Consider the following 22,404-nt stretch of genomic DNA (forward strand, 5'->3'; position numbering starts at 1 on the left):
TTGATGATAAGCTGGAATGAACGAATATATTAGTCATGACGCATGCGTATACTTCCTCCGTTCCCAAATATAAGTCTTTTTAAAGATTTCAACAAATAACTACATACGAAGCAAAATGAGTGAATCTACACTCTAAAATATGTTTACATATATCTATACGTTGTACTCCATTTAAAATGTCTAAAAAACTTATATTTAGGGCATCTCCAATGGGCGATGCTTGTTTAGGCGCTTGAGCAGATGGGAAAATGGGATTTTAAACATAGCATCTATGTAAGAGCGTGTGTGTCCAACGCTAATAGAGATCTGTAGACGCCTGGTGATTAACAAATTAAACGCGAAAGAGCTGGAGCGCCCGGCGGCAAACCTAGCATCGATGCAAGGCCAAATCCTGGTCACGGGCGGGAACCAGGCAAAATAGCCAGGAAATCAATCCTGGCGCCTCGGTTAAGCGGCCGCGTTGTAGATGTCCTTAGGCTGGTCGTAATAGTAGTATCATAACTAATATCATACATGCCAATTAGACAATTTTAATGAGGTGTCATAACATTAAATGAAGAAAAAATGATGGAGTATCATATTATAATACCGTATCATAATAAATGCTATACTACTTTGTGTCATGCGTGACAATAAATAAAGTACTACATTATATTAATATATAATACTATACATTAGTGAGGTAGTATCATATACTAATATCATATGTATGATACTACTATATGATACTTCCCATTACAACCAGCCTTATAAACAAAGAAAGTATATCCCTGATTAACCGGTTGGCCTGGTGGAAAGGTGGCGTGGGTAGAGAGATATTTATGGAGTCTGGTGTCATCGCCGTTTCTCGGACGGATGGCATGCACGGCCCAGCCGGGCACAGAAACATTGGTAACATTGGTGAGCCATCCAGCGACCAGCTGATCCGCATCCACAGTGCGACGTGTCGTTGCAATTAAATGCGCCACTGATGGAGTGATTTTCGTGACATACGGTCGGAGAATACATCAGATGCGTAGGGTGGGGTCAAAGTTTCAACATTTTATCACATTTTAACTTTTCTTATAGCCTCCGTCCCTTCCCTACGCTTTGGCCCCACGCATGTGCCACTATTTCATACAGTATTCACGCGTACACCTAAAACTATGAATACACCCAAATTACTGCAGCTCGCGAAGGACGCGCCGGTTGGAATTGTTCGCATCCCGAGCCAGCGATGGACGGGCGTGATTTCAGGTGCAGCTGCGCTCAGGCACCAAATCGCCGCTTCCCCATCACTAGTAGCTATTTTTCGCCTGCCACCGGTTACGAGTTTTGCAGTAGTGCCCATTCTAGGTACTGAACTGATGAGATATAACACAGAGCAGTACACAACTGTTATTCATTTTCTTTATGGTACAAGCTACAGTACAAACGGAGTTCTTTTTCTTTTCCATGAATTCTACTTCCAACACTCCAGCGTAGTTCAGTCAAATCTAGTTAGGCATGTGAGGCTGTTAGTATAGTTTTACTCTTGTATCAATTGGCCTTCGACAGATGGGGCAATCCGCGACCTGCGGTCCACACCCTGAACAAGTCTGCATGCAAAGAAAAACTTAGGGCTGGGAAAGTGCAGTCTAGCTAAACAGTCTAGGCCTACCAGTGTTATGAAGTCTCACCTGATGACCACAACCAAATGCCATGTCCCGGGGTTTGGCAAGGCAAACTGGGCAGAACTGCAGATATCGAAAAGTAGATCTGAATATACATATGTTTGTACGATTTCAATGAAAACAATTTACTGTAAAACAGAATATACAGATGTTGGAGTAGAATCTTCACTAATGAAAAATAGCATGCTTGGATATTGAGAAGAAAAAATTACCGTGCTATGCTCGCCATTCAAAACTAAGAATATAGCTTGCTTTTCTACACTACCTAACCACAATGGGCCAGGGAAAACTTGCTTGCATAGGAAAGCGGGCTCGACTTGAACAAAGTACCAAGTGCTTATTGGAGTTGTATCGAATATTGTGTACAAGGTAGGTTACAGTTAAACTTGGAGTCATACCATGGGTAGACAGAGTATGGAGTCGGGTCCTAGTAGGACACTTGATGCGGAGCATCCTAAGAACATCACCATGTTAAGAGCACTTTTGCCAAGTGACACGTGCGACATCTAATTCATACATATAAAGATGAATCATCTCCTTTATACGTGTTCACTTGATTCCTTCTTGGATGGTATACTACTTAATAATCTATCGTGCACGTATAGATTTGATCGGAGCTTCACGAATGACGAGGAGTGCAAGCACAAAGGAACAACTACACCATCCGCGAAGGAAGCGTGGAGGCGAAGACGGAAGATGGAGTTGCGGGGGTACAACCTGATGAAAAGGACCGTCTAGGAGCAGCCAAGATTAAGTCAGTGCTCCAGCGGCCGGACATCCAATGGCGTACCAGACATCTGGTGCTTCCCGACCAACCGGACATCCGGTACCACCGGAAATCCGGTGCCACCCAAGAGGAAATCAACGAATTTCCGATGCGTACCTAACATCCGGTGCCTCGCGAGCCACCGGACATCTGGTACCTGCATGTGTGCAAGACAGGCAACTTGGCCTCATATCTCTCTCCCACCAACCCTTCCGTGGCTTATACTATAAATAGACCTCCCCTTAAGAATAGAAACCAAATCATAGAGCTTAGCTCATGTATCTTCCCTTATGCAATTCCTCTTGAGAGAGAGACTCCATTGAAACACAAGGCCTCCTTTGGAGAAGAATCCCTAGTGGATTATCAAGGCCTCCACATTTGGAGAAGAAAGGCTTCATAAGAGCATCAAGCCCTCCTTGTCCTAGGACTTGGGGAAAAACTATCTTATTCCATCTCACTCCTTGGATGATTTGAAACATGGGTCTATCTATGTGTATCTTCATTTGCATCTATGTGTGTTGATTTGTGTGATTTCCCTTGTGTTCTTCATGGGTTTTCTCAAATCCAGCTCCAATTTATGAAGATTGAGCCACATAGGGTCTCTACCCTACATCATCTTGGTATCAAAGCAAGGTTGCCACAAATTTGGAGCCTTGCCCCTCACTTTCTACCCTTAGTTTATTGTGCTCTTGCCCAATTTCAAAAAAAATCCAACAAAAATAGCCCCAATTTTTTCTTGTGATTTGATGTTCTACCGAGTTTTTGTTGATTTCTTTCTGTGGATCTAGTGTTTGGCAAATGGATCTACCTCCCTTGGCGTTCTCTAGGCCCAATTTGTCTTTTTTTTCCCACCAATTTTGCCCCCAAAATCCCCAAAATCGCGATCCGGAGCCCAAATCCCGTGATGGACATCCGCCACCGGACAACCGGTATCCCCACCGGAAATCCGGTGCCCGTATAGAAATCGCGTCCCATCAGTCGGACATCCGGTGCTTCTCGGATGACCGGACATCCGATACCTGGAAAACCAACTTTGGTTGCCATTTGTTTTGGCCCTAACTAATTCATCTGGACTCTGATTTTGATGTTCTTTAGCTCGTTTTGTAGTTATTGACATCCACCAAAATTAGTTCCCACACCATTTGAGTCCATCAAATTTTTCAAATTTTGGCATCTTCGCCTAGGCCCTCTACCAAAACCACCATAACTTCTGCAATTTTGACCCTTTTTCGTCCCCATTGCATTTGTGGTCGTTGAAGTCTCCAAGTTGTTCCGGCAACTTAGGGATGGTTGCTTCAACAACAACACCGTGTACCGTTCCATCGACTACATCAACCATAAGCTTTCGCAAGCGGCGATGATCATCCATCCTTTGAGACCACCTACCGAAAGCAAGGCCGGTTACCTCCAACTAAGTGAAAAGTTAAGTTTGGCGAAGGTATCCATTTCGTCACAAACCTTTCCTTGCCACTACACTTTGATAGCCCCACCATCTTTGCGATCACCTTCATAACTATTGAGACTAGCTATCCAAGTATTGTCATGCTACACGAAAACTTGAGCACCATAGTGATACGATATCATATTGTTACATCATTTGGTATATCATATAGTGTGAAAGCTTACTCCCATGCATATTTAGTTGAGGCTCAATAAGAATAGTGGCAGAGAAAAAAAAGCTTCTAAGCAAGGAAAAGATCAAAACTTATAAGCAAAAGTGGGGCATGAAAAGATAAACTTGTGAAAAGGGTACATGGAATAGGAAAACGTTTTGGTTGCATATATAGGATTGGGCAGTGGTCAATCGTGCCCAAATGTGCTATCAAGCTGGTGTCTCTCCTTGTGTTTGTGCAACATGAGCTTAGTCTTTGTTAGGCAATTTTGTATTGCTCATCTCTATAGTTGCACAAGCCCCATTATCCCACCGCACATGTTCTTTGTTGCCCTCCTCTACTTCAGTGATCACTTGCTTTCCATTTTGAGTCCTTTGGATTGATTTCAACATTTACAATATCTTGAACTTCAATTTGCTTGATATTTTGTGCCACTAATCCCTTACCGAGCTCCACATATAGCCTTGATGTGAGTTGTGGGTGCGTCCGGGAACACTTATCAACACCATATTTGCTCTATTAGTACACATTGAACAATCTTCTATCCTTGTCATCCATAGAGCCGAGAACGTAGCTTGATATTGTTCTTTCCCTTTTAGCACTTACTACTTGCACTAGTGCCATGATGTATAGGGACGACACATCTCCTTCAGTCTACATCCACGACGACGAGTTTGATGTCAACAAGAGCTACGTCGACGCCAAGATAGACGCTCAACTGGAGGAGCTCAATGTCCTCATCAACAACGGCAAGAGGTCATCTTCAAGAAGACACTCAAGTGACATGCTCACGAGCTACCATCTCCGGCAAGGTCACATCGGCATCGACACCATCATTGACAAGTTCATGAAGTTTGAGAGCTCGAGGACTTCACCACCTCCCTTGGCATCTTCGCCTTTGGATGTGCGGCATCTTCGCTGACAAGTACCTCAAGAATATGAACAAGAGAAGCTCCCTAAGCTCAGGTCCCACTTCCACGAGCTACTACAACCTCGACACCGACCATGAGATTCCTTTCTATGAACCTCAAACTACATCAAGTCCCCCTCCGAAGATCAAGTGAAGTGCGCCACAAGAAACTTCCACGACCACGCGTCAGCATGTTGGCTTCACACACTTTCGAAGAACTTCCACATGAGTTGGCCCAAAACGAAGACGGCTATGCGGCGAGAGTTTGTGCCTTCCACCTACACGGAAAATCTTCGACGCCAATTGGAGAACGCCAAACAAGGTTCCAAGTCCCTCGACGGGTACTTCATGGAGATGAAGAAAGCATTAAGACAAGCCGGTGCAGACAACCCCATTTGGATGAAGTGCCACTTTACCACGGGATTGAACAACGACATCGCTAAGACTATCTTCTTCAATAAATACGAGTCTCTTGATGACCTCTACGTTGGTGCTCTCAATGCGGAACAAGAACTTAAGAAGGCCAAGGCTTCTCGACCCCATGCACACTTCGCGACAACCGAACTCCAAGGCGACGAGCATGAGGGTAGTACTACAAAGATGTCCAAGCCCGACGAGCTCCAAGACTACGCTCCAAAGTTTGACTTCACTGCCATCCCTCCTCGTGGCATTGACGATGCCGAGTCTACCATGACTCTTTGAAAACGGCGCGGTGACGACTACGACTACGGAGCCTCTCAAGGACCAAGATTTGGAGGCGAGTGACATGGTGACAAGCAAGAATGATGCTCCCATCTTTAGAGGCGATAGTGAGATGACCGAGCATGGGATGTTCCCTTCAGTCATGAAGGCGAGTGATGATGTGCCATCTTCAGCCTTCACCCGTGGCGACGGTGAGAAGATGGTTGAGCATGGGGTTTTCCCTTCAACCATTGCGGTGTATGATGATGAATTGAGAGACTTGTGCACACATATAGATGGTGGTGATGAGTTGGGATTTTCCCTTCAACCACAGCTTGGCGTCGTCCTTGGTCAAACCAGCATGGTTGCCCTGATTCAAATCTGGACATCTTGATGGTGGTGATCTAGAACCGGTCGGCCAAGTGGTGGTGGCTACAAACTATGGTGGAGCGACCTCCTGCGGCTTCACAACAGCGGTGGTCACCGAAAGGAGGGTTCATCTCTCCATATCTGGTGGTGGACTTCGGCGGTGAGATGCAAACTATGGACGACGGCTTGACACAGAGGGATGGTTGTGCAGCAGTGGCGATCGCACATCACATGTAGTTGTTGGAATCACGAAAAAGCGGTGGCGACGACACATGAGTGACTTCGATGGTGGTGCTACTCGAGCTCCGGGGTGAAAGCCTAGGTCTGACCCGAGCTGGTTATACCTGGCAATAGCGATGTTTTTTCTACGTCGTTACCTTGTTGAAGGCATTACTTGGATATGCTCGGTCTGATTATTCAGGCTGAAAACCTAGATTCTGGCCTAGGTGGTTGGATCTGGTGATGGCGACATTTGAGCGTCGCTTCCTTCCCGAAGGAGTTGATGTTGAAGAACCTCATCGTCCGTGTGCTGTCATTAGATGGTTGGTGCGGATATGGTCAATGTTGCAGCTGGCTGATCGCGGACCTAATCGTTATGGGACTTTTTTCGTTTTTCCTCGCCTACGCATGGCTACGGATTTGTATGGAATTATGTTATGATACAGAGCATTCCACCTACATGGCGTGCACGTTGCAAAGTGTACGTTGTGTGGAAGTGATGACCTAGGATCGTTATTATGCAGATGCTAGCAGACGTGCTAGATCTTCATGAGCACAGGAACACACTGGTGGGCGGGTACGGCCGGGAGCACACCGCAACTGCTCGCTTGGGCTCGGGATATAGGAACAGAGAAAGGAAAGAGAAAGATGAGGAAGAAGATGTGCTATGACAAATGGGACAAGCAATTTTGTTTTATAATTTTTGCTAACTCGGATGCCACCTCAGCTTTGAGGGGTCAATTTGAATGTGCCACGCCACACAAAACCATGTCCCAATCGTCTCAAGGGAGTAAAGTAAACAGTATTGGAAGTTAGGAGTGTGTTCTAACCGGTTTTGGAGTCAAGGGCCGCAAGTTAAACTATTTGGTAAGTTGAGGGTTGTGAAGTGGACTTATCTTTTTTTAAGATTGCTTGTTACCTTGTTTTTGCTGGATTTTTCAATTTCTTGCAGCAATAGACCTTAGTGGTGGCCATGTCAGCTTGTCTTTGAAAGGCTGATAACATCTCAAGGGTTGGTTTAGTAGTTTCTTGGCTAATTGATCCCCTCAGCCAGTAGCCTAGATCACGAGTCATCTCCATCAACTAAACGTATATACTCCTGTTCTTTATGGACATATATGCGTACTTTAGCTTGACATACTCCATTGGGTAGAAAAAAAGTTATTTACTCCATCGTGAAAAATAAGCTATATACTGCTTTGAAAGAAAAGAGTATATCTTCCTTTAATTGCCAAGCAGTATATATTTGTTTTCGATTTAAACACTACATACCCCTTAATTTAGCATGCGGTAGTATATACCTATTTTATTGGCAAACAATATATACTCTTTTTGGTTGTAATTAAGCAGTACAGTGACAAGTACTCCCTCTGTAAACTAATATAAGAGCGTTTAGATCACTACTTTAGTATTCTAAATGCTCTTATATTAGTTTACGGAGGGAGTAGTATATACTACCTCTGTAACTAAATATAAGACTTTTTGCAGTTCAAGTAACCTCTGTAACTAAATATGTCTTATACTCCCTCTGTCCCATAATATAAGAGTGTCTTTGACACTAGCGCCGTGTCAAAGACACTCTTATATTATGGGACGGAGGGAGTATTTAGTTACAGAGGTAGTACCTTTCAATTGCTAACAAGTATATACTTGTTTGGATAGTGGCTAGCAGTATCAATAATTGTTTAATGATCCTAAAGAAGGAAACCACTTTCAACATATATACTTCCTTTTCATATTCATATACTGATATCATTATACCACTACCGTTCACCATGAAAAATATGGTAGTATTTTATTTGACGGTGCCAAACAAGTCACATGAAAAACCAAACTATATGTCTCCTACGAATTTCGGATCCCCTTATTTTTGGTAGTTGGCTAATTGCTCAGCATGCACGCGCGCACACACGTGCATGCACGCGCACATAATAGTGCTATGCTAAGCTCGAGTGTAGAATAGTTATCCTACACCGCTAGAAAAACTATACGTAGTATAGTAAAATTGTGCACAAAAAGTAGCAATTTTGGAACAACTTTTTACTATTCAAGTCACTATGCTGTAACATTGTTCCAAAAATTACTACATACACTATTTTACTATATTGTGTGTGCCTGCCCATGAGATTCTCGTCTTTTTCTAGTCTGGATCAATTTATCAAGATCCTACGATATAGCAGGGCAGTATTTGTCTTACTTGGAGTTCTGATGCTCTAGCATCTGCAGCTGGTGGGGGTGTAACTGACGGTGTGATTGTTGAATCTAAAGTTGCCTCCTCCCTAAGATTAGAAGGCACACTTCGGAAGTTATTTTCCCAAGATGGTGCTGCTCTTGAGGTGGTATTATAACTTGCAAAAGGAGGAGGAAGTGGAACTCGCTCTGGAGACTTTGCAAGTCGACGCCTAGTTAGTAAAAACACAAATAACAAATGAGACAATCAAGCCAACTAGGAATGGTAAATAAGAAATATGTGTAACTACACTTGCTCTTGCTTCTGCTTACCCCAGTATTCCAAGCTGTAATGTTGCTTTGTACTGCAAAGGTATTTCCATGAGTGCTGAAAGGGCAAACTCTGTCTCCTTGATGCTTTGACTGATCTTTTTTGACATGATTCCAGTGAAGTTGACAAACTAGGATAGCGAATATCACCGTTATTTTGCTTGGGAAGCAAGTATCAGTATTTATATAGTTTTGGTATTTACCTGGAAATTGTCAAAAGATCTAGCAGGAATGTTGTCATCATATTCATTCATCATGTCCCAAGGACCATCTCCAACTCCGACCAGAATTATAGACAAAGGAAATTCACTGCAACAAAATGGGAACATACGACCAAGGAGAAGCCAGTGTTATGTCAATCCATATGATGAATTTATGATGTTATATTTTTTGGCAATGGTCATGCAAAAGCAAGGTGCGAATTCTTAGCTTAGCTTCATGTATCAAATGCACCAGTTTGTTGAACACTCGCTTCATGACTACCAGAACCCAGAGGGAACCCTACGGCGCAAGTTGCCTGAGGCGACGGCTGTCCATTGAGTGTAGGACAGTTGTACTATCAAGAGGGGCACAAGCAAAGGTACTTTGGTTTGAACCCCACAAAAGATCCCAAGCCAAAGTTCTGGAAATAATCCACTTTAGCCACTTTACTTCTAAGATTTTCCAAAGCCCTGGTACCACCGTTTTTGCTAACCGGTTCTAGCGAGCTTATCTGAGTGTGCTAATTCTAGAGAGCCAAACCAAGTTTTCCACAGTACGGACCGCCGCTCATTTCTGTCCCGGCGGTGCCAAGCCAAACTCCTCTATGTTACCTCCGGCACTTCGAACCCTAACTTTTCAGAAGACACTTCCAAACAGCTTTCAGCTTGCTATCTGGTCACAGTTTAAGTCCAATACCCCCGAGCAAATCCACCCAATACTTCCGAGCTGTGACTCTGGCATTCCTGCATGATCCTCATTATGACTTTGTGAGAACTGCTCTATCTGCTATAGTACTACTGAGAATTTGGTTTACACGGTACTTCCAAGATAGTTCTATGCACGAAGAAAGGAGCCACCTTTTTGTCTTCCGCAACCACTATTTTTTTATCCCGGTACTTCTGACTGATGTGTTTTCCCAAGGTTCCCAAAAACACATTCGGGAGTTCCAAAGAATTTCTTCCAGCACTTCTCGACTAGTAACTTTTTCAAGTAACAGTCAGCTTTCCGTCGAGCTCTATATATAGATTTGGATACCCCTTCATTCTGGCAAGCCATTCAACTCATATCATTCATTTCCAACTACCAAAAGTTCAAGTCTTGAGAGAGAGAGAGCTAGCTTCTAGGAAAGAAAAGAAGACAAGTGATGGGTGATTGCATGAACACTTCTTTGATTCTTGGAAGGTTTGAAGGTCAAGAACTCTTTCCTTCTTCTTGAACACCTACACCTAGTGTTCCTCTCTTCTTACACCACTCATACACCTTGTATCAGAGAGAGAGATCATATAGGCTCTTGAGAAGAGCTTTGATTAAAGATCTTTCGAGGAAATCTGCCAAGTGAGTTTGCTTTGCTTGTTACTCTTGGAGGGTATGCGCCTTGTAGATGGGTAGAAGTCACTTAAAAGCCTTCATCCACTACTTTGTGAAGGACTCAAGAGTTTGTGAGGGCAAGGAGATCGTTTATTTAGTGAAGATCTACCCCTTAGTGAGGCTTCTTGGCGCAAACCATGGCGAAATAGGTTCATTGAGCTCCTTGCAATCTTAGAACCATTTGGTTCAAAGCCTCCATCAACGTGGAGTACGATATCCACACAATAAAAAATGTGGAGTAGGATAGCGCCAACTATCGAACCACAGGAAAAACATCATCGAGCCCCTTGTGTTTGCATCTTCTAAGCTCAACTCTTATTTTCATGCAAGATACTTTATTCCACTATGATGAGGAACAATAGATGAGAAAAAAAAACAGATGCCAGATCTGTTTGGCTACTTCTAGATACTTCCACTCTAGTGTAGTATTTCTTTTTTTTCCTTTACCCTTCCTGCTATTTCTAGAGTTCTCTAGTTACAAGTAGCTGTGAGTAGAGAGGTGAATCCTAAATAATGTTTTCTAGAGTGTTCCAACTATAAGTAGAAGTATGTGAAGGTTTTCCAAAGCCCTATAAATAGAGGTCCTCACCTCTGCTTTGTAGCTCAGACTATGTACCCACTACCTATAACAGAACTTGTTGTTCTTATCTAAGATCTTGGAGTAGATCTTGTGCTCTAGGAGTTCTGGGTTGAACTCTTGCTGCCATATCGGCCTACATTAGCCCCTAGAGCGATATCTAGCGCAGCACGCTGAAGTTGTTCCTTCAACACTTGTGTTGTACACATTGTAGCAGCAAGGTGGAGTTGCTCCTCCACAACCTTTGTGCTGCTTCAGGTGGTATCAGAGCCTCGATGACCCATACTAGTTCTTGTTGTCTTCTTCGAGAGCAAGCTGCAGCAAGCAATCGAGCAATTGGAGAAGAGGATGGATGCTGCAAAACAACAAATCAAAGAGCTGCGTGAAGATCTTAATCGAAGATTTGACCAGCTGGTTGAGATGATATGAAAGGGTGTCCCCCTACTACCAATGAAGGAGATTCATCTAAAGAAAAAGATATTCATCAAAGAAGAAGGAGAGGTAATCTTGGAGCAAGACCGTCACAACAACATGCTGTTCAACGTGCTTCAAGAAGGCAATTTGTGTTGAAGCTTCTGAAGGTGAAGAATATGATGATGCCCTTGAAGAACCAGATCTCTACGCATATCGGAGAGTACCCAACCCTACATATGCAAGAGATACATACAAGGTGAAAGCTGAGATCCCAACTTTTAATGGAGATGTCGATATTGAAGGGTGCCTAGATTGGTTATATGAAGTGGAGACTTTCTTTGAGGTCATGGAGGTTCAGGAAGATCGTAGAGTTCATTTGGTCGCATACAAGCTGAAAGGAGGAGCCGGTGCATGGTGGCATCGCGTTCAAGAAGAGCACAGGTGTCGGCGTTCTAGGACCGGGGGTGCCCAGACTTGCCTGCCTGCGGCCCAAAGCGTGGCTCCACCAACGGCCTGGTACCGCCCAGCTTCAGCAGCGACCACCCAAGACCCTCGCGAGGCGGACGGCACCAAGACCTCCCTGGGGGTGGCCTCACTAGGCCGGTTCCCGAGGAGCAAAGATATCTATGCAAGGGGCATCTCGCGAGGTTCACGTGACATGAGCCATGACGACCAAGGCTAGGCGGGCGCCAGCGGGCGTAGTGTACCAGTTTCCTCTTTGGTGCTAACGAGGCAAGCGCAAGCGCGGGTCCCGAGGCATCAGGCAAAGATTTCCATATCGGTACAACAAGACCAAGACCGCCAGGACGGCAGGACGGAGGTCATCGCGGAGCCCACAGCAGCATCACCACCAGAGCCTTTGGCAGGCAAAGACCACCTTTCGTCAGGATAGCCTGTACTAGTTGTCCCCCTTCAAACTTGGCCGTTGTGGGATCCCTTCCCGCCTAACATTTGGGAAGAGGACCAAGGCCACTATAAATAGGACCTAGCCATTCAGATCATCCTCACACACACCAGCTCATCGAGCCCAAGAACACCTCACCTCCTGAGGCTGTTCATCTACTGTACTAGTTCATCCTCAGCCCCTCGAGGCAATCCACCACACACTGGAGTAGGGTATTACACCGCAAGGTGGCCCGAACCAGTATAAACCCCCGTGTCTCTTGTTCCTTAGGTCCGCCGAGCTAGGCCATGGGATCGTTGAGCGAGCGAGCTAGGAAGAGAGTGTTCTTCGTGCACACCCCAGAGTTCGAACCTCACAAGGGTTTGCCGGAACCCGTAATCCGACATTTGGCACGCCAGGTAGGGGTGCGTCGAAGCTTTGCCTGTCTGCCCGCTTCGCTTCTCCATCCAGCTCCCATGGCGAGCGTCGCTCCTCCTTCCGAAGCAACAGGCCCGCGCGGGGGCGCTGTGGGGCTCCGAGCCTTCACCCCCGCCTTGCGGCAGGTACGGTGGCCGCACAAGTTCAAGCCGAAGATGCCACCTCGCTACTTCGGCGCGGCGGATCTAGCGACCTTCCTCCAGGCGTACGAGGAGGCCATTCGGGAGGCCGGAGGCGACGGCCAGGTCATGGCCAACTGGCTCCCCATGGACCTCGCTGGCGTGCCGCGCGCCTGGTTGCTCAACCTGCCGGAGTCCTCTGTGGCCTCCTGGGAGGAGCTGCGCGACCTTTTTATCGCGCGCTTCGCGGCACCGGCGCCCCCCGCCGTCGCGGCCCTCCTGGGTGGTTTACAGGCGCCGCCCTCGGATCGCCACGTCAAGCAGTTCGTCCGCCAGATGGGCGCCGCACGTGTACAACAGGGGACTCCTCCGGGATGGGCGGTACCCAAGGCCGACCTCACCTTCGACTCGGGGGACTATCCAGCGACCACCGCAGGCACGGGTGCGCTCCCGATGCTCTGCACACCCACCCTCATCAACGGAGGAGCCGGCCTCAACATGCTCTCCGTGGAAGCCTTCAGCTTGCTCCACGTGCCGCTCGGCCGGCTCCATCACGCCAAGCCCTTCTCCGGAGTTGGTGGTGGTTCCACCAACCCCCTAGGGCAGATCCGCCTCCCCGTCACCTTCGGCACCCGCGACAACTACCGCACCGAGCTTATCGACTTCGACATCGCCCGCATCGGCCTCCCGTACAACGCCATCCTCGGGTACCCTACCCTGGCTCAGTTCATGGCGGCAACCCATCCCGCCTACAACCTCATGAAGATGTCGGCGAGCAGCGGTGTCCCTACCGTGGCCGGAGACGCCAAGGAGGCCTTGACGGCCCTCAGGCTCGCCTTCAGGGTCGCAGCGGCAGCTCGCCCCACCGGCGAAGCCGCGGCTAGGGCCCAGGGGGCTGCGCCGGCGAAGAAGCAGTTATCCTCGCAAGATCGGGCCAAGACGAAGCAAGTAACGGTCGAGGATGATGGGGCCTCGGGAGCCACCTTCACCATAGGCGCCAACCTCGACCCGGAACAAGAAGAGGCACTGGTGAAATTCCTGCGCGCGAACAAGGAGGTATTCGCCTGGGAGCCCAAGCAGCTGGTGCGGGTCCCAAGGGAGTAATCGAGCACCACTTGAGGGTATGCCCCAATGTGCGCCCGGTGAAGCAGAAGGCGCGACGACAGTCCACAGAGAAGCAGTACTTCATCGTCGAGGGAACCCGCAAGCTACAGGCGGCGGGTGTCATCCGCGAAGTCCGATACCCGGAATGGCTGGCAAACCCCGTCGTCGTGCCCAAGAAGGGCGGGAAGGAACGCATGTGCATCGACTTCACCAACCACAACAAGGCCTGCCCTCAGGACCCGTTCCCGCTTCCGCGCATCGGTCAGATCGTCGACTCCACTGCTAAATGTGACCTGTTATGTTTCCTAGATGCCTTCTCAGGTTACCACCAGATCAAGATGACGGTGGAGGACGTAGAGAAGACGGCATTCTTAACCCCGTGCGGGGTGTACTGCTACACCTGCATGCCGTTCGGGCTGCGTAACGCTGGAGCGACCTTCCAGCGGCTGATGCACATTGCTCTAGGCCAACAGCTCGGGAGGAATGCTGAAGCCTACGTCGACGACATTGTGGTTAAAATCTCGGGAGGCTAGGACCCTCATTCAGGATCTGGAGGAGACTTTTGCCAGCCTGCACAAGGTAGATTTGCGGCTCAACCCAGAGAAATGCGTGTTCGGCGTCCCCTCCGACAAGCTGCTGGGTTTCCTTATGTCGCACAGGGGGATCGAGACGAACCCAGAGAAGGTCAAAGCAATAGAAGACATGAGCCCACCACAGACTCTCAAGGAAATGCAAAAGTTCGCGGGCCGTGTGACCTCACTGGGGCGCTTCATCTCCAAGCTGGGGGAGCGCGCCCTCCCGGTCTTCAAACTGATGAAGAAGGGCCCGTTTGAGTGGACTCCGGAGGCCAACACGGCATTTCAAGACCTCAAAAGGCATGACCAGCCCACCAGTGATGGTGGCGCCGCGTCCCCTCGAGCCCCTGGTGCTTTATCTGGCTGCCATGCCTCATTCCGCTAGCGCGGCACTGGTGGCTGTTCGGGATACACATAATAGGTAGGCCCACGAATGGTTGAAATATCATAAAGCATGGGGTCCACACAACATGTGGATCCAGATAAATTTTATACAGGCATACTATCCACTCGGACAAGCAGCATACCATCCACTCGGATGACAGTTCACCACTCGACCATACGACTCACTCGGATATACGAAGACCAGCAGACAGCAAAGCAGTCGGCATCATTCTCATAGTGAGGTCTTGGTAGTGGGTTGGTATTATGGCATTCATGACCCACTTTGTAACATAGGAGGTGAGGGGGTGGCGCACTCTATATAAGCCACCCCCCACCACTAGACGAGGGGGCTTTTTTCTTCCATCTCTCTCTCTTTTTCACCATTAGTCTCAGGACTACGGGGATCCTTTCCTCTCTCATTGTAATCTCCGGATACATACTAAGATTAAACAAAGCCTCTCCGGAGCACGAGACGTAGGGTTGTTATCTCCATCATGAGAGGCCCGAACTCGCTAAAACCGCCGTGTCACCCATATGCATCTCGATAGATCATGCTCCTTTATCATACCCCTCTCTTATCGTCGGAATCGTTACCACGACAGTTGGCGCCCACCGTGGGGCATGGCGTCTATCGAGCCATGATGCAGATGGTTTTTTCTTCAATCGCCGGCAACAAACTAATTTCTGCGGGCGACCCGAGCTTTCTGGGATGATCTCCCTAGATCAAACAATCATCGCTACCAATTTTGACTATTGGGGTCCCGGCCATCACACAAAATACTCCTTATCATACAAAAGGATCAGGGAGTTGCTCATCTCAACTTGTCCTCTTTACAATCAAACATTGCAATGATCTAACTATGGTTGGTTCTTTTTCTGTACGCACATGAGCTCATACAAAAGGACGCCTTCCTTTGTTCCGATCGGTGGTTCGGCTCCCGGACGATGAAGTGTCGTCGTCCGCCCGTCATCATCTCGCGTACTCATCAGCGACGCCATCGCCAAGCGCGTACACACGCACAGCCGCTAACGCTCAGCGGGGTTCCCCGGCCAGTTGAACGCATCTACCGATGGTCTGATTGACCTGACTCCTCAGGCGACTAGGCCCGGCTGACGGCACTCGACCCAGCTCCTCCCGCGTCGAAGCACGATTCTGACCTGTGCACAGCTCCGGCTCCTTGAGTAGTGAAACACAGCCAGCAGCGCTCGCACCGGCCCGCGACTGGATTGCGGCCAGCAGCTCATCCTCCTCATCGCCACCTCTCGGCCGCGGTCTGGTTCCGGCCAGACCGGCCTTTCCGCCGCAACAGAGCTTTCCTTCGGGTTGCCTCTACAACTCTCCTCATCTCAAATCCCATCGTATGCAGAATCGTATTTAGTTCTTGCTTAATCACCACTAATACTAATACCTCTTGCATGCAGATTCTAAACGTGAGGCAAGTCCATCAATGCGTTGGACGTGAACAACTCCTTCAAATGCGTCACGCGTGGCCGTCTCCTTCAATGCGTCAGTTAGCCAAACCGATACACCTAATTACTAGAGATTTATTGCTAATTTGACAGGAGTGTCATTGGCGGAGCAATCACAACAACGACGGCAGTTGCGGCGATAGGCCCACCTCCCCTTTGTTTCGATCAACGATTCGGCTCCTCGATGGTGAAGCGCCGCGATCGACTACACAACACGTCGTCGTCAACTTCACTCGACCGCCGCAAGTCGTCGCTCGAGTGAACTCGTCCTCACCTCTCGGCCGCCCTACACGTAGCCTCGCAGGAGAACGCCGTTTCGCACCCGGATTCATCGCGGTCGCCTCACCTCGCGATGGATCCGCGCAAAAAGCTGCCGCCGCCATGGCTGATCAGGGAGCTCTACGCCCGCCTTCCACTTTCCTTCTAATCTTAATTCCTTCCCCTTTATGTCCTGCATGCAGGAGATAAATGACCGTGGGAAACATCCATTACATACATCAATGGCTTTAACTCTCACTTAATTAGCGTTAAACCATTTGCATGCAGATTAATTAGGCGCTAGACGTGGACAACTCCTCCCACGCCCTTCGGATCCTGTCTGCCTGCAAGCGATCGAGCCGCCCTCCTCCATCAGATGGAATAGCGCTCGTGGGCACATCTATGTTGAATCTCACTGAGGCCTTCGAGCCCAGCAGTCCACCTCAGCCTGCCCAGCCAGCACCACACCGACTGGACCGCAGCACAGTTGTGCTTCTCTCGGACCATCAGGCGCACTCGGATGAGGAGTCCACTCGGACTGCGCTCACTCAGTGGTGAAGCTCCTGGGTTCACTCGAACGGTTTGCCTGACACTACTTGGTCGGCTAACATCCAGAACATCATCGACAACAACAGCGGCAGTTGCGGCAGCCGACCCACATCTTCTTTGTTCCGATGAACGATTCGGTTCCCAAACAGTGAAGCACCGCAATCAACTGCTCGACACGCCATCATCACTCGGTCATCCGCGCCTCGCCACTCCGTGGGACGAGTCTGCTTCACGCGGACGCCCCGAGCGTCGTCACTCCGCGGGAGGCATCTACATCACCCGTACGCCTCGCGCATCGTCATTCCGCGAGACGGTCTATTTCACACGGCCGCCCCGCGCGTCGTCATTCGTTGGTCACCTCATAACCACCCGGTCGCCCCGCGCGTCGCCATCGGTTGGTCACCTCATAACCACTCGACCGCCCCGCGCGTCGCCATCGGTTGGTCACCTCATAAACACTCGGCCGCCCCGCGCGTCGCCATCGGTTGGTCACCTCATAACCACTCGGCCGCCCCTGGCAACTGCCGCCCCTGGCGCCTCCACCGCGCCCGTCGCCTTGCTGCAACAGCCGCTGCAGGCCTGCAACTGCCCATCGCCCCGCTGCAGCAGCTGCCGTCGCCACCTCCGGTCAGCTCCGGCCCGGCTCCGACCGCGCCGGCGGGAGTCCCGATCCACGAGGTCCGGTTCCCACCCTCGCCGTCACCGCTTCCGGCCTGGTTGAGCGGGCCGTTGCCGCATTCGGTCTACACGATTGCCTCGGAATAGCCGGCGCCCACCCTGCAGTACGGCGGGCCCCTACGCTGGCCTCGACGGGCCGCCCTTCCACGAGGGACCCCCTGTGTCCACCGACCCGGCGCCGTCCCCCTCGCTGCTCCGCACCGCCGAGCGTATGGCCACGGCGGTCATACTCAGACACCACCACGCTTCGCCAAGCTCGACTTCGCCACCTACGACGGCACCAAGGACCCCCTCAACTGGCTTAATCAGTGTGAGCAGTTCTTCCAACGGCAACGCACGCTTGCGTCGGACCGCACCTGGCTCGCCTCCTATCACCTCCGAGGCGCCACACAGACGTGGTATTACGCCCTCGAGCAGGACGAGGGCGGCATGCCCCCATGGGAGCGCTTTCGTGAGCTATGCCTCCTTCGCTTCGGGCCGCCGATACGCGGGAGCCGGCTGACGGAGTTGGGCCGCCTTCCCTTCACCTCTACGGTGCAGGACTTCGCCGAGCCGAGCTCTTCGTCAGCGGTCTGTCGGATCATATACGCGTGAACGTGGTGCTGGGGGATCCCAGGACCTCCAGACGGCCATGTACTACGCCCGCGCGTTCAAGCGCCGCGCGATGGCCATCCAGCAGGCATCACCATCCCGGGCCGCTGGGCCACCACCCTGGCCGGACATTCCCGCGCAGGATCGGCCTGCTCAGGCTTCCGCGGCACCCCTCGCCGCGTCCGCGGCGCGCCCGTTCCGTCGGCTCACCTCGGCCGAGCTACTCGAGCGTCGCCGCCAAGGGTTGTGCTTCAACTGCGACGAGCCCTGCATGCCCGGCCACGTCTGCCCGCGACTCTTCTACCTGGAGGCTGTGGACTACATTGAGGAGGACGCCGCCGCCGCCGGGCTCGATGACCTGCCCACCCCAGCTTACGCAGAGGTGTTTGACGTTGGTTGATCACCTCGAGGAGTTCCGCATGCGCTTCCCCGCCTTCCAGCTCGAGAACGAGCTGTTTGTGCAGGCGGGGAGAAATGTTATGACCGGCATATTAGGGGCTTAGCCCAGTTAGTTGTGGCCCAAGTTTATCTTATCGCTATTAGGGGCTTAGCCCAATTATCTTATTAGGAGGATTATATAAACTCGTGTAAGGACCTGTTTTGGGATTAAGCAAGAAGCAATCATATTTGCTCGGCTTCCTTAGGGAGCCGGGAGACCTAACCCTAGCCGCCTCCTGCCAACGCCGCCGCCTCCTCCCTCACGCACGACGGCGCCCAGCCGCCGGCGGCCGCATGTTCATCCACGTCCAACTCCCTCCTTACCCTACAACCTCCGGCCTAGACCCGATAGAACCCTAGCTCCTACCAGTTGCCTAGCACGACATCATCCGCAAAGAGCATACACCATGGAATATCTCCTTGTGATCCATCACCAAAGCAAAAAGATAAGGCCTCAAAGTTGACCTTGGTGGAGTGCTATTTTAACTGGAAAGTCATCAGTGTCACCATCACTTGTTCGAACACTTTTCACAACATTATCATATATGTCCTTGAGGCTGGTCGAAATGGTAGTATCATAAACAATATATCATGCATGCCAACTAGACTTTTTTTATTATGTGGCACACAATTAAATGAGGAAAGAGAGGATGTGGTATCATATGCATGATACTAGTATATGATACTCACCATTACGGGCAGCCTGATGAGGGTAATGTACTTTGTTGGGACTTTGTGTTTCCCGAAGGCTATTGATGACATAAAAACAATTAAATGCTGATAGCAATTACCGCAGCTGTTTGAAAATCAAGACAAGTAGCAAGAGCTTTTCAACATCTTATGCTTACTCTGTAGTTACTAATCAAATGTAAATAATTTGTTGCAAGCTGGACATGAATACTGCAGGAACAAGAAATACAAACAAATAGGTGTATTTTGACATACCAAAACAGAACTTTCTAAGTACATATACGCATTATGCCATCAGATAAGCAATAGAAAATTGGGGTAGTAGAATAATGAGACACACCCTTAACTGTACACATCTGGTGTTAACAGGAATCATGTTAAGATTAAACATACAACACAACAGCATATTGATCGTGATATTTATTGCAACTAAGAAACTTTTATGGTACACCATTTTACATACTCCGCCTAAAATAACCCCACATTACCTGGCTTGCACAATAGCATCTACAGTCATCTGCTCTTGGGTACTTAATTGACCAAATTTAGTGTTAACACTTCGTGTGACCTGTATAGTGATATTTCAGACACAGGCCAAATAATACCAACATAGGAAAAACATCATCGTGCACAGGAAAGTCAATGATATAATAATTGAACTAAAATAAAAATAAGAAGGGTGATAGAAAAAAGCCTACTTGTCCATCGGCGATTATTACTAAAACATGGTATTGGCCACCGCTTTGCTCAACAATGGTTGTGGCCATTTCAATTATTGGAGAAAATGATGTAGGACCTTCAAACATATAACAAATTGTATGCATACATTGACCATGATTGTACACTTCAAAAAACAACAATCAAAATTGAGCTTTACTACCGGAAAGACGAAGATGAGGAACGATTTGTCTATATCGAGCCAAAGCCTCCTGAAACCCATAACATGGTCTTTCGTCAGGATTGAAGGCAAATACATCTTGGTCATGTGTAGATGCTGCATTTTCCAAATAAAACTGAACTATTAGTCTTGTGCAATTTCACTCTATATTGGTAAATTAACAAAAGAAAAGTTTGAGCTTTACCATCTCCAAAACCATAGCACGGAATTAAGTTATCCTCATCAAAAGCTGACAGTGTTTGTCCAATGATGGAGATTGCCTGCTCGTAAGGATTGGGGGCATCACCAATATGATGCAGGCTCACACCACTGAATGACCTCTTTCCTGCATGCCGAATTGCAGACATAGTCAAGCATCTAGAATGAATGTTTTGTCCAACGCATATATTCTATTCAACTACCTGTCCATTCATTACTTTTCGTGAAATCAATTCCAATGATTAAATTGGAAGATTCGAGGCCAGCTTGCGCTAATGCTTCAATAACCTGCATACAGAACTCAGTATTGAGCCAAGTGTCACAATTTGTTAAGTACTCCCTCCGTAAAGAAATATACTTCTTTAAAGAGGGAGTACATTTCCTTACAATTTGTTAAGTACTCCCTCTAGACTCTTGTTTGGCCTTAGTCTATAAACAGTGTTTATTCGGCGGGCTCGGTTCGCAATTTTCAATTTCAAAAGAGCAGATGCATCAGTTTGTTGTGCGGCTCGTGCAAATTGTTCCCCACCTTGTTATCATTCCGGGTGAAATTTTGCACTATCAGTTTCGCACCTTTTACATGTAAGCACCATGCAAGCTCCACAGCACTACATTAAACCAGATACCGCTAATGTCCAAGCCATCTACAATGTCTAATTCCATCCCCGATATGGCTTCGAGCCCGATTTTGGAAGCAGTGTTGAACATTTGAACATCACCAAATCCAATACACACATTGATACATACCTCATCCAAGGAGCGGTACTGGTCCACGATCTTGGAGTACTTCCTCTCCAGCTTGGGCCGCTTACTGGCAACTGCCGGTGTCTTAATTGTCCGCGACACTGGTGGCGCTGGGACGGCATGAGCCGGAGAGGCTGGCACTGCTGCCACGGCCGAACGAGAGTAACTGCTGGAGGAAACCACCAAATCCTCAGCAGCCTGCGGGGCGCTCACCCGCCGCCGGTAGATCGAGGACGAGTGATACTCATCCGTCACCGGAGCGGTGTGGGGGGACGGTGGTGGGTCCCACGGCTGTGACCGCGGATCGTATGGGTCCGCGGGGCCGCCGCCGGCGCTGTTCCTCGCAGCCGGCGGCGATCTGGGTCGTGGTGCTGCTTCTGGTTGCGGCTCTTCTTGTGGCTCGGCTGGCGGTGCAACCTGCAGGAGGCCCCCGACAACCTTGGTGGCTGTCTGCAGGATCAGAAAGAGCACCCACAGCAGGAGCGTGACAATCTTGCCGGCCACAGCCTGAAACTCCAAGCAAATCGTAACGGCAACAGTCAAGATCAACGAATCGAAACAAAAACAAAAAATCGAAGCTTAAATGGCTCCGACGAACAACAAACAAATCAACAGGAACTTTCTGTTGAAGATTTGGAGAAGTGAATGAAGCTGGTGCATCTAGTGCGTACGAGGAAACCGCTCATGCCGATGAGGACGACGACGCGAGGGAGGCGAGCTCTGCCACTCCTCGGGGGAAGGGAGATGCGAGGTTGGGCGGATTGGAAGGGCAATGGCTGATGAGCCGCTCATGCCGAGGAGGAAGTTACTTTGGTCAAGTCGGTGCTGTTGTTGCGTCTAGTCGAGTCAAGGGTCGATGTGTCGAGTGATGATGTTTAGGCCAACTCTACCGCGTGACCCCATCTTGTCCGCGCACCTCTGTTTGGGATAAAACGTAAGAACCAGACGGCCCAGCGCGCGGGCGTAAACGGATTTTTGTCCGTTTTGTGTCTGTTTTCGACCTATCCCCGGCCCAAGTTTACGTCTTTTTGGGTGAAACAGACAGCGCGCGGGCCGTCTGCGCGTGTCCTCCCCTGACCCGACCGTTAGTGGCATAGGGGCGTCTTTTTCTATCCGCC

General features: G+C 49.1%; 1 protein-coding gene across 2 annotated transcripts; it reads right to left on the bottom strand.

The window, feature by feature from the left end:
• Nucleotides 1–1,336: 1,336 nt before the first annotated feature.
• On the bottom strand, nt 1,337–22,158 carry LOC119300654 (E3 ubiquitin-protein ligase RGLG5-like). 2 transcript variants are annotated; one of them, XM_037577560.1, is made up of 12 exons: nt 21,958–22,158; nt 21,290–21,793; nt 20,746–20,830; nt 20,529–20,669; nt 20,327–20,440; nt 20,145–20,242; nt 19,935–20,014; nt 8,913–9,018; nt 8,713–8,840; nt 8,408–8,612; nt 1,659–1,715; nt 1,337–1,577 (listed from the first exon to the last, which is right to left on the bottom strand). In XM_037577560.1, the coding sequence occupies exons 1-12, from the start codon at nt 21,970–21,972 to the stop codon at nt 1,497–1,499; spliced, it is 1,614 nt and encodes a 537-aa protein (XP_037433457.1). In that variant the 5' UTR covers nt 21,973–22,158; the 3' UTR covers nt 1,337–1,496. The 2 variants fall into 2 exon arrangements, with proteins under 2 accessions (XP_037433457.1, XP_037433458.1); XM_037577561.1 differs by lacking the exon at nt 8,408–8,612.
• Between the last annotated feature and the right edge of the window lie 246 nt (nt 22,159–22,404).

Source organism: Triticum dicoccoides, chromosome 5A, assembly GCF_002162155.2.
Source record: "Triticum dicoccoides isolate Atlit2015 ecotype Zavitan chromosome 5A, WEW_v2.0, whole genome shotgun sequence".
Taxonomy (NCBI): domain Eukaryota; kingdom Viridiplantae; phylum Streptophyta; class Magnoliopsida; order Poales; family Poaceae; genus Triticum; species Triticum dicoccoides.

Coding starts and splice junctions, on each gene's coding strand:
- LOC119300654 (XM_037577560.1), bottom strand. Junction 20,670..20,745: donor GAAAAGTAATGAATGGACAG/GTAGTTGAATAG, acceptor TTCGGCATGCAG/GAAAGAGGTCATTCAGTGGT. Junction 20,243..20,326: donor TCCTCATCTTCGTCTTTCCG/GTAGTAAAGCTC, acceptor ATATGTTTGAAG/GTCCTACATCATTTTCTCCA.